General features: G+C 28.3%; 1 protein-coding gene and 1 non-coding gene across 2 annotated transcripts; both read left to right on the top strand.

Moving 5' to 3' along the window:
* The first annotated feature begins 7,110 nt into the window (after positions 1–7,110).
* LOC120089718 (plant cysteine oxidase 2) lies at positions 7,111–9,896 on the top strand. The gene is made up of 5 exons (XM_039047085.1): positions 7,111–7,617; positions 8,416–8,534; positions 8,635–8,818; positions 9,201–9,407; positions 9,488–9,896. The coding sequence occupies exons 1-5, from the start codon at positions 7,389–7,391 to the stop codon at positions 9,613–9,615; spliced, it is 867 nt and encodes a 288-aa protein (XP_038903013.1). The 5' UTR covers positions 7,111–7,388; the 3' UTR covers positions 9,616–9,896.
* Positions 9,897–16,012: 6,116 nt separating this feature from the next.
* On the top strand, positions 16,013–16,096 carry TRNAL-CAA. Its single transcript has one exon. It is a non-coding gene; the product is annotated as a tRNA-Leu (tRNA).
* The last annotated feature ends 3,079 nt before the right edge of the window (positions 16,097–19,175 follow it).

Raw genomic sequence — 19,175 nt, 5'->3', positions numbered from 1 at the left:
CTTAAAAAATATGCAAATCATTGTAAGAGATTAAGAGTAAATATACTTAATTTTCAATAACCAAAAACAAAAAATGAAATGGTTACCAAATGGGGTCTTATAAATTAGTTTTCAAATTTTGCTTGGTTTTCAAAAACAAAAGTAGAAATGGTAGAAAGTGGATTATAAAATATTGAAACTTATAGGTGGAATAATATTTCTAAGTTTAATTTTAAAAAAACGAAATTGTATTATTTTAGATAGAACATGATTGATTATGTTAATCGAAGCATAGTTTAGTAGATAAGATATCAATTACCATTAAAAAAGAATCCATAGCTTGATCTCTCATAGGATAATATAAAAAAGAATATATTAATATTAATATTATTTTTATTTATGTGCCAGCCTTGTTTTATCGGTTCAAGCATTCAAATGTTGGTTTGGTGAACAGAACCTTATTTATTTATTTATTTATTTTTAACCCTTTACTTTTTCTTTTTTTTTTTAACCTGTTTTTCAAAGTACATCACCCTTCGGCCTTTCACCCTAACAAAAGTCAAATTTATTTAATATCAATCTTCTTCAACTTAGTTATGCCTCATTGGTCAATTTGAAACATTCATGTTTTGGCTTAATCTATTTAATATATAAATATACTAAAAATTAGAGATGTTCACGGGGTGGGTCGAGGTCGGGATGTCATTTTCCATCTCATCCCCACTTCCCATTTCATTTTCCATCCCCATGAAATTCCTTATGAAGATTGAGGCGAGGATTTCCACTGAAATTTTTTTCAGTTATTTTTTTTAAAAATAAAAAGTCAATTGATTTAAATCACTAATGTGAGCAAATTGTAATTAAATAATTAATTTTATCACTAAATTGTTTATTATGGTTAGTATGACAATTTGAATCTAAAGATGAATTAATCAAATTTTGATCTAAAAAAACTAATTAAATTTTTTTAATAGAAAAAAATAAATATAAATCAAATTATTCACATATATAATCTAAATTTAAATATCTTCATTATCTTTCTCAATAAATAATCAAATTTAAAATTTAAGTGTAATACTTCAATAATAATAATAATAACATAACATTAGATAACTATATTAAATAAATATGTAGAAGCTAATCCAGGCGGGGACAAGAAACAAGGAATGCATTCACCGTCTCCGTCCCCGTTTAGCTCACAATAAATTTTTTCCCTCACTTCCTCCCCGTTTAGTTAACGGAATTTTTTTTTCCCATTCTCTTCCCCATTCCCCGCCTAATCAGGGACCCTATACCTATAGAAAAATTGGATATCTCTACTAAAAACCACGCATTCTAAAAAAAAAACTTTTTTTTTTGGATAATTATGTCCACACTTTAATTTATATATTTTAAAAAATGTCATTAACATTAAATATTATTGAATATTTTATTAAAAGTGTTAACTTTGTATTAAAATTTTTCGATAATAGACCTTTTCAAATATATATATAAAAAAAACATTTTTAAAAATATTTATAGTATGTTAGAAAAGCATATATCTTGCTTGTTCCTTTTCATTATTTTTTAATTAATTAAATTAATTTTCAAAAGGTTCTTATTTTATTCCTCTCATAACCACGTTAGAAGAAGCAAAAATAAAAGTTTTACCTAAGTTTTTGTTTTTTTACAATATTTAATACTTTATTTTATTATTTTCTTCCCTTTCTTTTCTATTGCAGTTAATTTATTTATATTTGATAATAATAATTTTCTTTTACAGAATTTTGAGTAAATATTTTTGCGATTTTATTTTTCATATACCAATTTTATTTAATTCTACTGCGACTTTCTCGTTTTATTTCAAATATTAATAATGATAACAACAAATATTTATATTTTATTTTGGGAAATTCTTATAAATGATGTGACTCTCACAGAAAAATTCTTATATTTTTATATTTAAAAAGACTTCTTTTGTTTTTTTTTTTTAAATTAAACTATATTAATTATTATTAAATATATATACTTTTTTGGAAAATTACATTATATGACAAATAGATTTTAGGAAACCAAAACCATAACTTCAACTTTTTTTAATTACATGTGTGACAATCACATAACAACTACATACAAATCAGATAACAGATAGCAATCAAAATTTTCATGCAGAAGTTTTTTCCCATGTTTTTTAAAAAAACAAAACCTAAGGATAGACGCCCAATTGTCAATTTATTTATTTTTTATTAAATTTGCAATTGCCTCCCCCCCTTTTTACATATATAGTTGAATAAATATGTTTCTAATTCTTATAAAAAAATATGTTATTCAATTGTTTTTAAAAAAATATTTTTTGAAATATCAAAAAAAAAAAAACTATATAATACACCCACAATATAGAATTATTAAAATCTTATTTGGTTAAGAAAATAAAATTGGCAAATAAAAATTTATTGTTCATTATTTATTAATTTTTCATATAATTGTGATATACAAAAAAAAAAGTACATAATGTTTCAAAATAAACCTTGATTTTTTCATCCAAGTAATCTAAAATTAAATTATTTTAAAATAAAAAATATATACGTGTAAATGTACGTGATAATACACTTTTTACTCGATAAAATGACTTAGTTGAAAATTTAATTATATTAAAAGATAACATTGAGAAATTTTAAAAGATTAAAAATAAATTTGAAAAGTTTTTGTTGGACATATATTAAGCTAGTGTATACGATTTGGATTGTTTTCAAATAAATGAAAATGAGTTAACTTATTTATAAATATAACAAAATTTCAATAAATTCCAATAAACTTCTATTATTGTCATGATAAAAGCCTTTCGCGGTCTAGTACTGATAAACAGTAACATTTTGTTATACTTGAAAATATGTTTACCAATTTTATCATTTAAAATAATTATATTTTATAGTATAGCACTTTATAAATATCCTATTGTGATAAATTAATTTTAGGTTTTTTTTTCTACTATTTACATCCATAGAAAAAAAATAGCATATTAATTTTCTTTTTTTGAGTTATAGTATATTATATTAATTCAATTTTATATATCTCGTCAACATGAGCCTAGCTTGATTAATATAGTGTTTATATTATCAATTTTAAATTAGAAGTTTTCATTCTTTCATCCTATATATTGGGTTTTTTTAAAAAAAAAAAAAATCAAAACACTCTTTTTTTTAAGAACTTTATAAGAATTGTTCAACACTTTCCAATAAAAAAGAAACAAATAGCCACGTCATCGGTTTTGATCATGACGTTTTATGGACATTTAAGTATTTTCTTTGTCTCAAAAAGAAAAAGCAAGCTTTTCTAATTCTCATTTATTGTCAATTATACACATGCATCATAGATTGTTTTCCAAAATGATGTAGTTTTTTCTTTCTTTCTTTTTCACTTTAACTCAATTTGTAAATTTTGGGATATAGATAATTTAAAATATATTTTTTAAGTATAATGAAATGTTTTCTATCCGGTAAATTGACTTAATGTTATGTACACATAAAATTCAGTCAAATTATAAATTTAGTAGTGAATTATTGGGAAAATTAGTAGTGTTTTATTATCAACCTCAAGGTCAGATGTTCGATTCTTATCTACTTTTGTCAAAATAATAAAAAATAATAATAAAATAAAGGTAATTCTGATAATATTTTATGAGATTTAACAAAATTGTAGTAACTAAATTAAAATCAAATTCATATGTTAGAGCTTCTAATCTTCAAATATCCCATATTTAATTAAAAAAATATAAAAATAAAAATCTTAATTTAAGTTAATTATTGATGTAACATGATCTACAAAATTATTATTAAATCGATGCTAACAAATAAGACATTTAACATATAATCACTATTTTATCAAAAAAAAAAAAAAAAAAACACTCATTATTCCTTTTTGTCTTTTGATGTAAGATTTTTTTTTTTTTTTTACTATAGGAGGAACCAAAGTTCCACCAACCCTTTTGGCCCTTTTGGAGGCTCAAAAGTTTTTTCATTTATTTACTTTTAGACTCGAGTATTTATATAAATATAAATATAAAACTTTTCGCTCAAAATGATGAATCGATTAAACGTAAATATAATTCAATTGATATAAAATTTATTCTATAGATTAGTTGAATTAGATTCATCTTTTACCGTTTTCTTTTTAGTTTTAAAAGTACAAAGGATATTTTTAAATAAAGACTTAAATTAAAGTTTCAAATCATTATAGACTAAAAAAATATAGTTAAAACATATGCTGATCATTTTCCTTTTCCTTCTAAAAAATAATTAAAACGGATGATTTTTTTGAATTTTTTATTATTCCAAGTACTATTTCATATATTATTGGACTACGCTAATCATTTTTTTTCTTTTAAAAAATGTGATTTTCAAATAAAATAAAATAAAAATGGTATAAATATGTTATTTTGATAAGTAATGCATTCTAATTCGATGGAAGATCGGCGGAAATTCTTCAAATAAACTGATTCTTCTATTTATAAAATTGTGGCTTAAAAACCAAAATGATTCTATATTTAACTAGGATAAACATCGTAATATCAATTTTAAAGTAAGATGTTTGATTCTCTAATCTTGTCATATTGTTATAATAAAAATAAAAATTGAGAGTTAACATTTGCATAAACATAAATCTATTGATTTTTTATGTAGTTTTTTAAAAAATGTTATTTTTTTTTTTAAGAAATTGTTTAAGAATTCATATGTATTTATAGGAAATATGAAAACTAAGAGTACAAAATTGTGAGAAAACAAACACAAATTTAAAAAACTTAAAATTAAAAATTGTTGAGAATGACTAACATAGTAAAAGAAAAGACACAAATTAATTGTTGATAATTAATTCTAAGAATTAATTTCAATTAATTCTAAGAATTAAATTCAATTGATTCTAAAATCGTTTTTAAAATTAATTTTAAAATGGGTTTTCGTTTTTAGAAACCGATCTTACCTTTCCTTTAAATAGCTGTTAGTTTTAAAAACAAAGAGATTAGATAGAGCAATTTTTGTCTTTCATATTCATATGTTTTTTTCTCTAAATCTATTGTTTTTTAATCATAATTTTCATTGATTCTAATTAATTTTTCGATGAGAGCACACTTGAAATTGGAATGTATGATAATTTTGGGAGCAACCGGCACAATGATTAGCACCAAGATCACGTTGTCATTATTGACAAGACAGTGATTCTTCCACGATATAACAACTTTTCGATATTTATATCTAACAAAAATTGAATAGTTATCCAATAAGACGTAAATTATTAATTTTATGAAAATACATGAACTAAGTTTATTTTTTAATCTTAATTTTAGTACTAAAAAAACTCGAGTGTCCGATTTGCATCTTCAATCTAAAAAAAAAAGTAAAATAAATGTCATATTAAAAATACTATAAAAATAAATAGATGTCATCGTTGAGTGTCTTAAAAGCTATGTGTCAATATTCATGTTGCCTATGTGTTTTATAGTTATTCACACTTGTATCCACGTAAACCCACATCCTACTTGCCACTTTGCCTTAGTGATATTTGACGAATTTTAAAATCATACACATTGGTGAGAAATCCACTTCAAATTTATACTAAATTTTTATAATTTTAGTTAGTTTATTTTACTATATTTTAGTTAGTTTATTTTATTATCTATTTATTATTATATTATATTTTCTCCATATTCATTCTGCTCCTTAATTTCACAACAGCACGAGCTCCTGTTTCTTCCATCGTTGAAGGTAGGTCGGTTTTTTTTTCCTCTTTATTATAATTAATAAATTAAATGTTATTTTTGTATATTTAGTATATATTAAAATTTCAATATTTTGTGATAGTGTTGTCATGACAAACTTTACAAAATTATAATCTGCAGCCCTTGACATTGATTGCAATAATTATTTGTCATGGGTGCTCGATGTCGAAATTCACCTTGATACTATGAACTTTGAATAAACAATTAAAGAAGGAAATACGACAATAAAACAAAACCTGTGATTTTCCTTCATCATCATCTCCACGAGGGATTAAAAATTGAGTACCTTATAATAAAAGATCCCCGTATCTTGTGGAAAAATTTAAAAGAAATATATGATCCTAAAAAAACAGTTATTCTTCATAAAGTTCGTTATGAGTGGTTGCATATAAGGTTACAAGATTTATAAATCAGTAAGTGATTACAATTCCGCAATATTTAAAATCAGTTCAAAAGCATTGTTATTCGAAAAGAAAATTATTGATGCTCATATGTTAGGGAAGATATTTTCTACATTTCAGGTCTCGAATATACTCCTATAACAGCAACATCGAGAGAAAGGTTTTAGACAATATTATAAACTAATTTCACATCTTCTCGTGGTCGAACAAAATAATGAGTTATTAATGAACCCCGAATCTCAACCAAATGGAACAACACAATTCCCTTAAGTGAATGTTGTAAATGTTAATAACCGTGGTCGAGGTCATGACCATGACAGTGGAATAAATAATTATTATTTTCGTGATGGTTGTTCTAATCATTTAAATTTCAAAAGAACCATACAAAATGATGATCACAAAGGAAAAGCTCCAAAAGATAAAAGTTCAAAGAGTGTTGAAAATAAATGTTTTTGGTGCGGAATGACTGCGCATTGATCACTTATCTGTCGTATGTCAAAACACTTACTTGACTTCTATTAAGCCTTCCTGAAGGAAAAAGAGAAAAATGTAGAAGCAAATTTTGTATACTAAGATAATGACATATTTGACGAATTATAGTCATTTTAAAAGTATAAAGATTAAATAATAATAAACTAAAGTGTTACATTTGTAGGGACAAAAATGATTTTGAACCAGTAGATTATCAAATATAAATTCTTAAAATAGCAAAGAAATTAAAATAGAATCATATAGAAAATTGAATATGAAATTTAGTAGAAGCAAAAGGCAAAATATAACGAAGGGAGGAGTAGACAAAGAGCAAAAGAGTATGAATCGAGAGGAAAAAAAGAGAGAATTATATATCAATATATATATATAAGAAATAAACCCACTAATTAAAAAAATTGAAAAAAAAAAAAAAAGAAAAGAAAGACAGAGAAAGAAAAATCCGCTGTTTGGAACAGCCCACTGGAATGCTCCGAATGGCCCCTGGTTTTCTCTTCTTCAAACCCATCTCTTCTCTCTCTCTGCTAAAACCTCCCTTTTATACCCCTTCTTTCTCCCTTCCTCCCTTTTCTTCTCCATACGGAGATGCCCATTTTTACATCTCCCCACATTCTGTACTAATCTGTACCTTCTTCCCCTGTTTCTTGGCCTTTTCGCTTTTGGGTTCTATCCAGATCCCCGTTTTCCCCGACCCCTTTTCCCAAATTCCCCAACTGGCCACTTAATTTCATTTTCCCCTCCAATTCCAACCAATTTCTGGAGGTTTAATGGGGATTGAGAGGTCTCTGGCCGATCGCAAAGGGAAACAGTTTTGTGAATTGCCTAAAGAAACGACTACGAATAACAGGTCCAGAAGGAACCGGCGCCGGTTGAGGAAGTCCTCCTCGCCGTTGCCGGTTCAGAAACTCTATGAAACTTGTAAGGAAGTTTTCGCTTCTAGTGGGACTGGAATCATTCCCTCTTCTGAGGATATTGAACGTCTACGAGCTGTTCTGGGTATGTCTTTGTTTATGTTTTCGTTTTTACTTATGAAATCCCTAATTCGATGAACCCTCATTGTGGGTTGAGCTCAATTCTCAATTCTGATTCATAATGTAGCTTCGTATTGTGATTATAGGCTTGTTTCCATTTTTTTTAATTGATGGGTCTTTTTAATCCGTACTAATTGTACGTACCTCGTTTGAGCAAAGCTTTTGTGTTGGGCTATATGAATTTTTCATGAGGTTTCATTCTCCTTAATCTGATTTGTACTTTTCAATGACCTGTTGGATTGTGGGTGTAAACAATTATATATATATATTTAGCTCTGTCTTTTGGGCTGTATGTGGCAACTTGCACTGCCTTTTGCACGTGCTGAGGTTTTTTTTTCTTTTTTTTTGGGTGGTTGTGTGGTTCTGTTCTAGATATTGGTGCTTTGAGTTATTTTAGTTTGGATAATGATTAGCTTCAACAATGGATTTGGTTTTTCTATTCAATGATTACATATGAGATCATTTGGAAAGTGCAAATTAGTTCAAGTTCCACAGAGGATTTTGGTTATAGAATAAGCTGCCCTATCTCAATTTTTTATGTCCCAATTGAAATTAGGAGCTTTTGGGAAGTTTTCTCGGAGTAAACCAATCAAAACCCAATTGGTTTCTTTTTTAACCTTAAAGTCTATCAAACTGGCTGACTTGTACTTTGTAAACAAAGATAGATACAACGCAACCCTTGAAGCTCTTTGTGTTATTGTCATTTCTTACTTTGTCTGGCTTTTGGTTTTTGTGTTACTCATGAATCTTCTTGTATATATAGATAAAATGGAGCCATTAGATGTTGGGTTGTCGGCGGAGATGCCGTATTTTCGGACGACAGCCGATCAACGAACTCCTCCTATAACATATTTGCACCTCTATGAGAACAGCAAATTCTCTGTATGCATTTTCACTTGCTTTATTAGAAAGAAGTCTAGTTGGGGAAGTCAACTTTTAACTCATATTGTTTTTGACCATTTGAATTATATTTGTGGTGCAGATGGGAATATTTTGCTTGCCTCCTTCAGGTGTCATTCCACTTCACAACCATCCTGGAATGACAGTCTTCAGCAAGCTTCTCTTTGGGACCATGCACATCAAAGCATATGACTGGGTGGAGGTCGCTGCTGAGAATGGTGCATCTGCACTTGTTGACACGTCTAGTGGCACAGCTCCTTCAAGAAGTGAGTCTCCATACAATATTGTTCTATGCTTACTCTGCAATTGGTTGAATTAACAGTCATCTCTTAACCGGTTATGAATAGAGAATGTGCAATAGCTTTGTACTGATTGATGTTGATGGTTATTTGTCTGTGTTGTCTGTTTCATAACCAAAACTGATGAGGTCTTTCTGATAGAGAGATTATTAAATGGCTTTGCTTTCATAGGGTAATCCAAGTGGTATAGTCATTATAGTGGCCTTGATCTTAAGTACTTAAAACTTCATGGATTATATAATATAACAATGTAGAGATCACCTAATTTTCAGTTATATTATTCAGAGAAATGGATTTTAAGCAAGTAGGATTATAATCTATATGCATTTGTGTTGTTCAACATCTCCAGGTGTTCGGTTAGCCAAAGTTAAGGTAGACGCAGACTTCACGGCACCGTGTGACTCGTCCATTCTTTACCCTGCAGATGGAGGAAACATGCATTGCTTCACGGCTGTGACTGCGTGTGCAGTGTTAGATGTGCTCGGCCCACCTTACTCTGATCCCGATGGTCGGCATTGCTCGTACTACCTCAACTTTCCCTTCACTGAATTTTCAGGTACCCTGTGACTTCATAGTATGTTATATTACCATAAACTAGATGAAGCAGATGTTTGACATGGTGGTTTTGTTGGACAGTGGATGGGGTTTCAGTCCCAGAAGCGGAAAGGGAAAGCTACGCATGGCTTGAAGAAAGAGAAAAGCCTGAAGACTTAGCTGCAGTTGGGGCAATGTACGAAGGTCCAAAGATAGTAGAGAATCGATGAACTCTGGAAACAAATCTTCTTCATTCCATACAATGCTGTCATAGACTGCTTCCATTTCTGTGCAGCATAGAATCTTTGTTTACTTTCTACTTCAAGGAAAAGAAAAAAAGAGAGAAAAAGAAAAACAAAAGAAGCTTCTTTCATTGATCTTTCTTCTTTGTGGAACATGAATTAGGTGCTTTTTTCCCCCCCCCTCTTGTTACTGTTTTTAATCATCTTTTGTATGTACATAGTCAAGTTAGAAAGGGACAAGTAAAAAGGACTTTGAATTTGTTATGTTCTCCCAGTTTGTTGATGCTATACTTATAACAGATTCACCTTTAAAAAAATACACAAAACGAAAAGGCTTCTTTTCAGATTTTCCTTGTACTTGAAATTCATCCTTTTTTTTTTTTTTTTTCTTCTTTTTTTCTTTTTTGGGAAGAAAATGGTAATTTTGTAATTTACATGAGATTATGGAAAGCTACGAGATTTTACTCTGGTCAGTACTAGTAGTCTAGTCTCCATGGATTGATTTAATAGTATTGATTTTTTTCCTATTTTTTTGGGGGGTAAGTATAGTAATGGTGTAATGTGAGGATGAATCTGTCCCTATCATCAGATTTGTAGAAAATGTGTTACAGTGTTCGTATCCTTTTTTTTTCCTGACATCTTAATAGATTTGTGCTCCAGAATATTTTTTAAAATATTAATGTAAGGTTAAGGTAATATTGCAATTTCCCCCCCAATTTAGGGGTCAATTTAATCTTCTTTTTTTTTTTTTAAATGCAATTTTTGGCTTTTTCATATTCCTAGAAGGGTTTTTTCCCTTCCTTTTTCTTTCTTTTTGAAGCAAAAGTTCAAATCATATGATTTGATATTAAAGAGGGTGGGAAAGTATTTAAGAATGAGTATTAAGAAAATAGTATATAAGAACTGAATACACTATTAAAGTGGATTATATTTTAGATATAACCAAGAACCTTAAGATATTATGGAGACATTAGTAGGTGGTTGAAGTAAATTTTTGAAAAATGTTGTCTTAAAGATAATTATTCATTCTGCACAAGATGTAGGCATACTATAACGGTTATCTCAATATGATACAACGACCAATCCAGTAGAGCAACAAATTTGAACTACTCAGATATGGCAGAACTGTTGGATACTTGCTATTAACTCAGCTCAAGAAAGAAAGGAAGAAAGAAAATAGAAAATTTTTCAAGTTGGAATAAGATATTACAAATGAAGAAACAAGTAGTTATTTATATGTCAACAACTTAATAATTCTCCAAAATACCAAATAAAATCAAATAACTATAAAATTAAAATATTTGTCAAATTTAACTCATTTGAATTGTTACTTGACCAAAATCGAACAATAACTCATCCAAATTGAAGAAACTACAAATTTAACTTTTATAATGTTAAATTTGTACGTGAAACATTATCTAATTTGATGGTTTTAATCCAATTTGAAGCTTTTAACTATGAATTTAATATACATAATTAAATTTAGTTATTTTTAATATTTTAATATTCAAGAATGTTTTATTTTCTTTCACTACCATATAAATATCCAACAAATACGTGTTGTTGTCTTTGGCAAGAACATGAGATGTATTTCTAATTTTTCCTCTCTTTTTTTGCAAAGAACATGACCTGTATTTTTTCTTCTTTTTCACAGAGATGTGTGTGACATGCAAGTACCTTGAATGCTTCTCTACCGTGCTTATAATAAGGAAGCTTGTTGTATCTAATTTCTCTGATTTAAATGAAATTTATTTATTTATTATTATTTTTTTTAAATGTTTGACTCGTGTATTTTGATGAGGGTAAATCACATGGCTATTTGTCCATTAATTTTATTGTTTTTTTTTTTTTTCAATTAGATGAAACTGAAAGTAACCCAATTCTACTTCATCCTTAAAAAAAATTGTAGTTTTTTTTTTTAAAAAAAAAAAAAAATTCAACATTATGATTGTGGGAGCGGGAATTCAATTGGTTTCTACTTTTTCATTTTTAATAATTCAAGAGATCACTTTTCTTCTTCGTCATCTACAAAATATTTTATTCAAGAAATATAAAAGTTATCAATGGATTAAACTATAAGATATGTAGAATTATAGTGGGTGGTGAAATATAAATTAAAAATTGATAAAAAAAAAACTTTAACTTAGATCAAAATAAATTAAATATCCTCACATGCAATCACAACATAATCCCATTAACTAAAATGAGATCAAGATTTCCAAATGAGAAGGGTTAGACACAGAAGGCATAGAGGGAGGTCCCAGCTGTGTAATTTTTGTTAACAAATCCGATATGTTCTTTGTAGCCATTGCCAACATAAATGCACCCTTTGCTCACTGATATGCCTCCATAAACTGTACCTCCTGTGTCATGTGACCATAGAATTTTCCCCGTCTTCGCATCCATCGCATAGATTGGTCCTTGCCGATATGTAGATCCTGCAAACACCACCCCGTTAGCTACCGTGACGGGTCCTGGAGCGGTCGCATCGTTAAGGTTTGCAGTCGACCAAATTATGTCGCCAGTTTTAGCTTCCATTGCCACCCATCCTCCTGCAATTGTGCTTGTGTTTGTTGGTTTGAGTGTGAAGTTCTTGTGTTGGCTGTTGGCTATGTTTGTGTACACCTTTTTCTCGTCTGTCGCTGCACCCCACATCCCACCCCCGCCTAGACCACCCGGTCCAGCCTCCTGAAAATTAAGAAAATGAAGATATATGACATCTCTACTCAACGCCTCAAACATTCTAATAATAATGTAGGTATGTATGTAGATAAAATACGAAATGAATTTAATTCAAGTAACATGATCTAAGAAAGGAAGGAACAAAACTTTCCTTAACCCAGATGAGATCGCCATTGTCACGATCAAGAGCCCACGCAAATCCACTTTTCTGAACCGCAACGACGATATCACGCTTGGTGTTACGCACGAAGACGCTTAACATCATGGGCGACTCCCCGAAATCAGCGTCAGAGCTAGGGCCAGGTGGACATCTAGGGTCCAAATGCCAGTTACAAGCACCAAACCAAACATCATATCCACCCAATTGCTTATACCATTTAATATCACCAGAATCAATATCAAGAGCAAGGATTGAGTTGGAGTGGTTCTCAGGTTCAATACATTTGTCGGGCAGTGTCGGTTTGGTTTGGTTGTTCTGTGTTTCCTGGCACTCGCGGATATGGAGTGGGGCAGAGTAGAGGTTTCCAGTGGCAATGTAGAGGAGATTGCGGATGGGGTCGATGGCGGGGCTGCTGCCCCAAATGGCCGCTCCGGAGTATTGTCCGGTGTCACCGTGGTTGTCAGGTAGCATGAAGGTTTGCCACAGAATGGTACCAGTTCTGGCGTCAAGTTTAGAAAAGCTGCCCCGGAATGTGCAGCACTGCTCCACGGGAAGCCCTTCTTCCAGTGATGATGTTCCAACGAAAAAACTTCTGTACTATAACATAAATATTATATAGTTTACACTTTACATTTATTGGAACCTTGATAAAATATTATAATGTCAATTAAGAAAGTATGGCCTTTTTACACATCAGAGTATTACTAACTCTCCAGAAATAAAATAGAATTCATTATACACAACCTATTTATTTTTATTATTATTTTCAGTTCATTGAGGGTTAGGAGTAGAGATTTTATTATCCTCCTTTGGGACACTAATTAGTGATTTATTCATTGAGGATTTTTTTTTAAAAAAAATTGTAATTTAAATTTATTTATTAATACCCATTAAGGTAGCTAGGTTGATTTCTTAACCATCTAGGTGATAATTTTTAGTGGATAAAAAGATTTTACACAGTTTGAGTTTTTATAATTTATTAGGAGTTGAATTCTCTGGTTGGGTAGAAATAGCACCATTAAGTTTTTACCTTATAAAATTAGTATGTTTTTTTAAAAAATTTGTAAAAGTAGTTTTTCTCGGTCCATCTCGAGCGAGATCGACCATGAGGTTTTAGTTAAAAACTCAATTTTTTTCAACTATTATTTTGAGTCTTTTGGGTACATCTCAGTCTGATCACACACGGAGATTTGCTAATTCTCCCAAATCTTATATCAAATCTTATCTTATTTTCAATTTTTTTCAAAGTAAGTTATGTTTACTAAATATTATATCAAATTGTTACGTAATTTTTCAAAATTTTAGCATAATTTATATTTTTACAATTATATGAATTTCCAGGTTTTACAATTGTCAAAATAGATTTATCAAATTGATTCAACATTTTTAAATTTTGGGAAATATCAAACTTTTCAAAAAAATTGGTTAAGATGTTGGATATATACAAAATCTCGGTGTTAATCTTGTCCTAGATTCCACCGAGAAAGCTCAAATATATAAATTTCGGTGTTAACTATGTCTGAGATTTCACCGAGAAAGCTTAAATATATAGAATCTCAATGTTATTTTGTCCGAGATTAGCACTGAGACACATATAAGTGTATAATCTAACGAGATGTATTGAGAAGACCTTAAACAATTGGAAAAAGTTGATTTTTTTTAACTAAAATCTCGTGGTCGATCTTGTTTGAGATAAACCGAGAAAAACCATTTTTACCCATTTTCAAAAAACGTGCTAGTTTTATAAGGCGAAAACCTAACCATGCTATTTTTGACAATTTTTGAGTTTTTAATTAATGTTTAAGATTATTAATTATTTATTTGTCGGCTAAATCCCTTTCCCTAATTCAATCCTTATTTTTTAGGCTAATTCAGTCATTATTTGATGTTAATCGATTATTTTACTGATATTATTATTATTGTTTTTTTTTTAAAAAAAAAATTATTATTATTGTTATTAATTGAATGAAATGTGTGTTGCTTCGAAGGAACTAATTAGGAGTATTATATTCGTCCATATAACTAATTGGATTTCTATTTTATAATTAATGAGATTTTTTTAGAAGTAATTAATAAGAAAATTTACAAATGTGTGAGGACAAGAATTTTAAGTTCGAAGCGTAACTTATTTGTTTTCTTAGTTTTGTGCATATTATTATACATATAACTTAAAAACTCATTACTTTTTAAAACCAAAATAATAATATCCATAAAGTTTAAAAACTTATCAATCACTAATTTTCTGTTGCCCCATGAAACTTTTATGCCTGGTAGTTGAATAGTTAAATGGGAAATTGTAACAACTAGCTATAAAAAAATAGCATGGTTAAACGACAAATTACTTATTATTTTGTAATTAAGTATTATTTAATTTTTAGCATCAATATATATTTTAATCTTCGGTGCTTATCATTTAGATTTACTAAATTTTTATTAATACATTCATTTATATAACTATATATTAAATAATAATTATGATTACGTTAATTTGTTCTCATACATTTAATTTTAATTGATTAAATAAAGAGATATTTTTAAATATAGAAAAATAAACCAAAATATTTATAAAATATAGCAAAATTTTAGAACTATCAATAATAAATACTGATAGATATTGATAGACTTCTACCAGTATCTATAAGTGATATTATAGACATTGATAGAAGTCTATCAGTATCTATCATTGTCTATCATTGATAGTTCTAAAATTTTGTTATATCTTATAAATATTTTCAACAGTTTTACTATTTGAAATAATTTCCATTAAATAAATAGAATTCTTAAGAACAAAAGCCTATAAAATAAACACGAACAATAAATCCTCAAATATTAATTAACATAGTTGTGTACATTGGTTGAGTTGGATTGAATTGAAGATATTTTTTTTGGACCACTCCGAAAATTCGGATTGGTTAGGTTAGCAACCCAAATGACCCAAATAAAATCTTCCACCCAATCCAATCCTTAGAATTTGGATTGAGTTGTCGAGTTATAACTTATTTTTTTCTTTTTAATTAAAAATATGTAATTTTATGTACAATACATGACTAGTAATTAAAATCTTATAAAATCGAAATTCCAAATACCAAATATTTATGATATTTATTGTAGACTTTAAACAAAGACAAATATCACAACAATTTTAAAAGAAAAAAATATTAAAAACTCACAAATTAATCAATACAAAGTAATCAAACTTTAAACAAAGAGAAATTATATATATTTATATATTGGATTGAGTCGAGACAATCCAATTTTTTTTAATCCAATTCTAAAAAAATAATAATAATAATAATTCAACTCAATCCAAGAACAAAATTAATCAAACTCAATTCTTACATTTTGGGTTGGACATATTCGGATGGTTGAATTATTTGAACATCCCGATTAACAACATATCTCAACATGTATTATTTGACCTTTTATATATACTTTTAGTTTTGATCTTTTAACGTTTAATCACGAAAAATAGGGTTCCTAATAATGCTTTAGAATAGCTAAATATTATTAAATATAATAATGTCCTCATGTAGTAACATCAAAGTCAGGATGGCCGAGTGGTCTAAGGCGCCAGACTCAAGTTCTGGTCTTCGTGAGAGGGCGTGGGTTCAAATCCCACTTCTGACATTTTATTTATTATAGAAAAAATATATATAATATTAGATAAAGCTTTAACGCTTATTATGTGGTCAGGATGAGGATTAAAATAAAAAATACATGAAAAATATTAGTGTTTATACTAAAATTACTTATAAAAAAAATGCTGCTTTTAATGTTGATAAAATTAAATGAGTCATGAATTTGTATTTTCTTAAGTTTTGAATTTAAATCCCATGAATAAAAATTTTGAAATAACCACCAAAAATTGCATCTTTAACTAAACATTATATATTCTCATAAAAGATACTAGTAATTCAGAAATATTGTATTATAAATCTTTAATATCTGTAATTAAATTGTTCTTCTTTTTTTAAAAAATATTTAGAATGTTAATAAAATAAATTCATTGTTCATGATTTTTTTTTATGAATTCTAAATTTAATTTTCATGAATAAAACTTTTGAGAAAACCACAACATGTTTTGGTTATAAAATAATAATTATTGAGCATATATAATAAAAAAATATTTATTAATAATCTAGACACATTGTATAAGTAAAAAAGATATGTTTTATAATTTTCTCAAAGAAAAAACATCGTATAACAAAAATTTCATATGAGATAAATACTTAAAATATGAGCTGTCAAAAAAAAAAAAAAAACTTAGATATGTAAATAAAAAAAAAACTTTTATTTAGATTCTTTTACAAACCAGTATTTAATAATTATACTCATCAATTAAACGATATTACCCATATAAATATCTTGTATAAGAAAAATTCACATGAAATTCAATTTTTAGCCCTATATTTAGAGATTGCAAAATCTCCTAATTTGAGGTCATATGTGACCTAAGAAGGGTGTAATTTTATAATAAATACTAAAAATCACTTTGGACAAAACTACAAGGTATTTTAAAAACCATTATGCCTTTTTAAAATGAGAATGTATAGACTAATTAATTTCTAAACTAAAATTATAATATTGACAAAGACTTCTCAAATACTAATGTATTATATATTATATACATATCAAAAAGTTAAGCTAATATTTTAATTCAAGTGGGCAAAAATAAGTCAATCCTAACTTTGACCTTAATTCACGTGGATTCTTATTTCTTTATGAACTAATTTATTTCCATAATCCATGTAGTGTAAATTTAAAAAAATAACCCATATTTCTAGGTTGAGATATCATTTCAATCTTGATATTTGAAGTATCGTTTTCTTAATGTATATGTACTTTTAAGTGTCACATTTAATTTGGTTATACTTTTAGCAAATCTCAAATTAAATAATAATAGAAACGTTTATACAAAGAAGAGGAATAATTAATATGAATATGTTATAAAAAATTTATAGAGAAAATGTTCATTTAATTTATTTTTCTAAAGAAAAAAAAATCAACACTAATCAAACAGTTAGACTAATTTTAAAATTTATTAAAAAATATAGAGACTAAAATGGATCGGAGGACCAAATATTTCACTCATAGTAAAAACAAATACTTAAATAAATAGTAAACAAATATTTTATAATTTTTAAATAAGTGTAATAAGTTTATTATTTATATTATATATAAGTGATATTTTATTGTTTATTGTTAAACCAACCAACGATTAAAAAAAATTTAAGTAGATGGATTAAAGTAAATTTATTTATTTATTTATTTTATTTTTGATGATTTTTTTTAATTAATATCAATTTACTTCTAATTTATAGAAATATAAAAATAATTCGGATATAATTTTTAAAATAAAGATTGAGATGATATAACTAACCCTTCGTAGTATGTGCCAGACATGGTGATGAAACTTCTATTTTTATAATCCAGCCTCGTCGACCACACAAGCTTCCCTGTTGATCTTTTAACGGCGATGACGACGGCGGGTCCATAGATTCCGACAAGGAGCAAATCTCCAGCCACCGTGGGGGTGGATCTCGACACCGTGGAGTTAACATTTAGAATGAATCCGGTATTGTTGAACCCTGTCAGCTTTTGGAGATTCATCTTCCAAATAAGAGCTCCATTGGAAGCTCTAACCGCATAGAGAAACCCATTCCAGCTCGGAAAATAGATCGCGCCATCGTAGATCGCGGGAGTTACAGAAATGTCGCCACCGGCATAAAACTCCCACTTCAAATGGAGATCGGAAACTGTTGATGGGCTGATTTTGGTTTCTATGTTGGCGTATCTTCTGTTCTGCAAATCTCCGCCATGGTTCAGCCAGTTTCCTTGAACCTGACAATGTGAAAGGATGAATGAGACAGTTACGACAATACTTGAGTACATTATGGACTACGCTCATCATTTTAAAGCCCACTTTAACTGTATAATAGAAAATTTTAAAAATATTTAAGAAATAAAAAGAAAAAAATTCTCACATTAAAAAAAGTGGAGGTGATGTCAAACATAAAATTGATTTTGAATCTAAATAATTTCAAAGATAATAAAAGTGATTTTAAGCGTTTTAAAATATCTCTCAAACATGAGGTGACGGAGAAGAGAGAGACTTACGTTAGGAAGTGCTGCGACAGTCGTAGCGATGAGAAGAAAAGAAAGGTAAAACGTGAGAGTAAAATGGCGAGTGTGAAAGAGTTGAGAATCCGCCATGGGAGAGAAATTGAGGAGCTTCTTCTCTGCAGCAAAGAAAGTACTTTTGGCTGGAAGATGGTGTGTGTTGATTTAATGGATTATGGTCTTTAATTTAAATATTGTTTTTTTCACGTTTTGAAGGAGAAGTTGGAGATTTTGAAAGACTCAACCATTTTTTCTTTGCTTTAAATAATTAAGTTTGTCAGAAAATATGAAATAACAATTTTTTAATATATATATATATATATATTATGAGGAAGGGACAGAAGTTTTATTAGGATTGAATTAAATTATTGAATTTGGTTGCTTAATAAAATATTGAATTTGGTGCGGTCAACTCAAACATCAGTGCAATACAGCACTCTCTTGGACAAATTATATGCATAGTTTTGTTCTTTGATAATGTATAACTTAGGTTGTCCTTTAATGGTCATTTGAGCTACATTTCATAACCTTATTTAATATAATTTCACTATTAATTTTTTGCTTTTAAAATTTATGTTTATTTCTT

The sequence above is a fragment of the Benincasa hispida genome, chromosome 11, assembly GCF_009727055.1.
Source record: "Benincasa hispida cultivar B227 chromosome 11, ASM972705v1, whole genome shotgun sequence".
NCBI classification, from domain to species: domain Eukaryota; kingdom Viridiplantae; phylum Streptophyta; class Magnoliopsida; order Cucurbitales; family Cucurbitaceae; genus Benincasa; species Benincasa hispida.
Note: the sequence above shows the minus strand (reverse complement) of the source record. Positions and strands in the feature narration are given on the sequence as shown.

What these genes read in the sequence shown, in the direction of transcription:
- LOC120089718 (XM_039047085.1), top strand. Translation starts at nt 7,389, where the DNA reads ATGGGGATTGAGAGGTCTCTGGCCGATCGCAAAGGGAAACAGTTTTGT. An exon ending in TGGCACAGCTCCTTCAAGAA is followed by an intron (nt 8,819 to 9,200) that starts GTGAGTCTCCAT and finishes CAACATCTCCAG; the next exon opens with GTGTTCGGTTAGCCAAAGTT. An exon ending in TCCCTTCACTGAATTTTCAG is followed by an intron (nt 9,408 to 9,487) that starts GTACCCTGTGAC and finishes TTTGTTGGACAG; the next exon opens with TGGATGGGGTTTCAGTCCCA.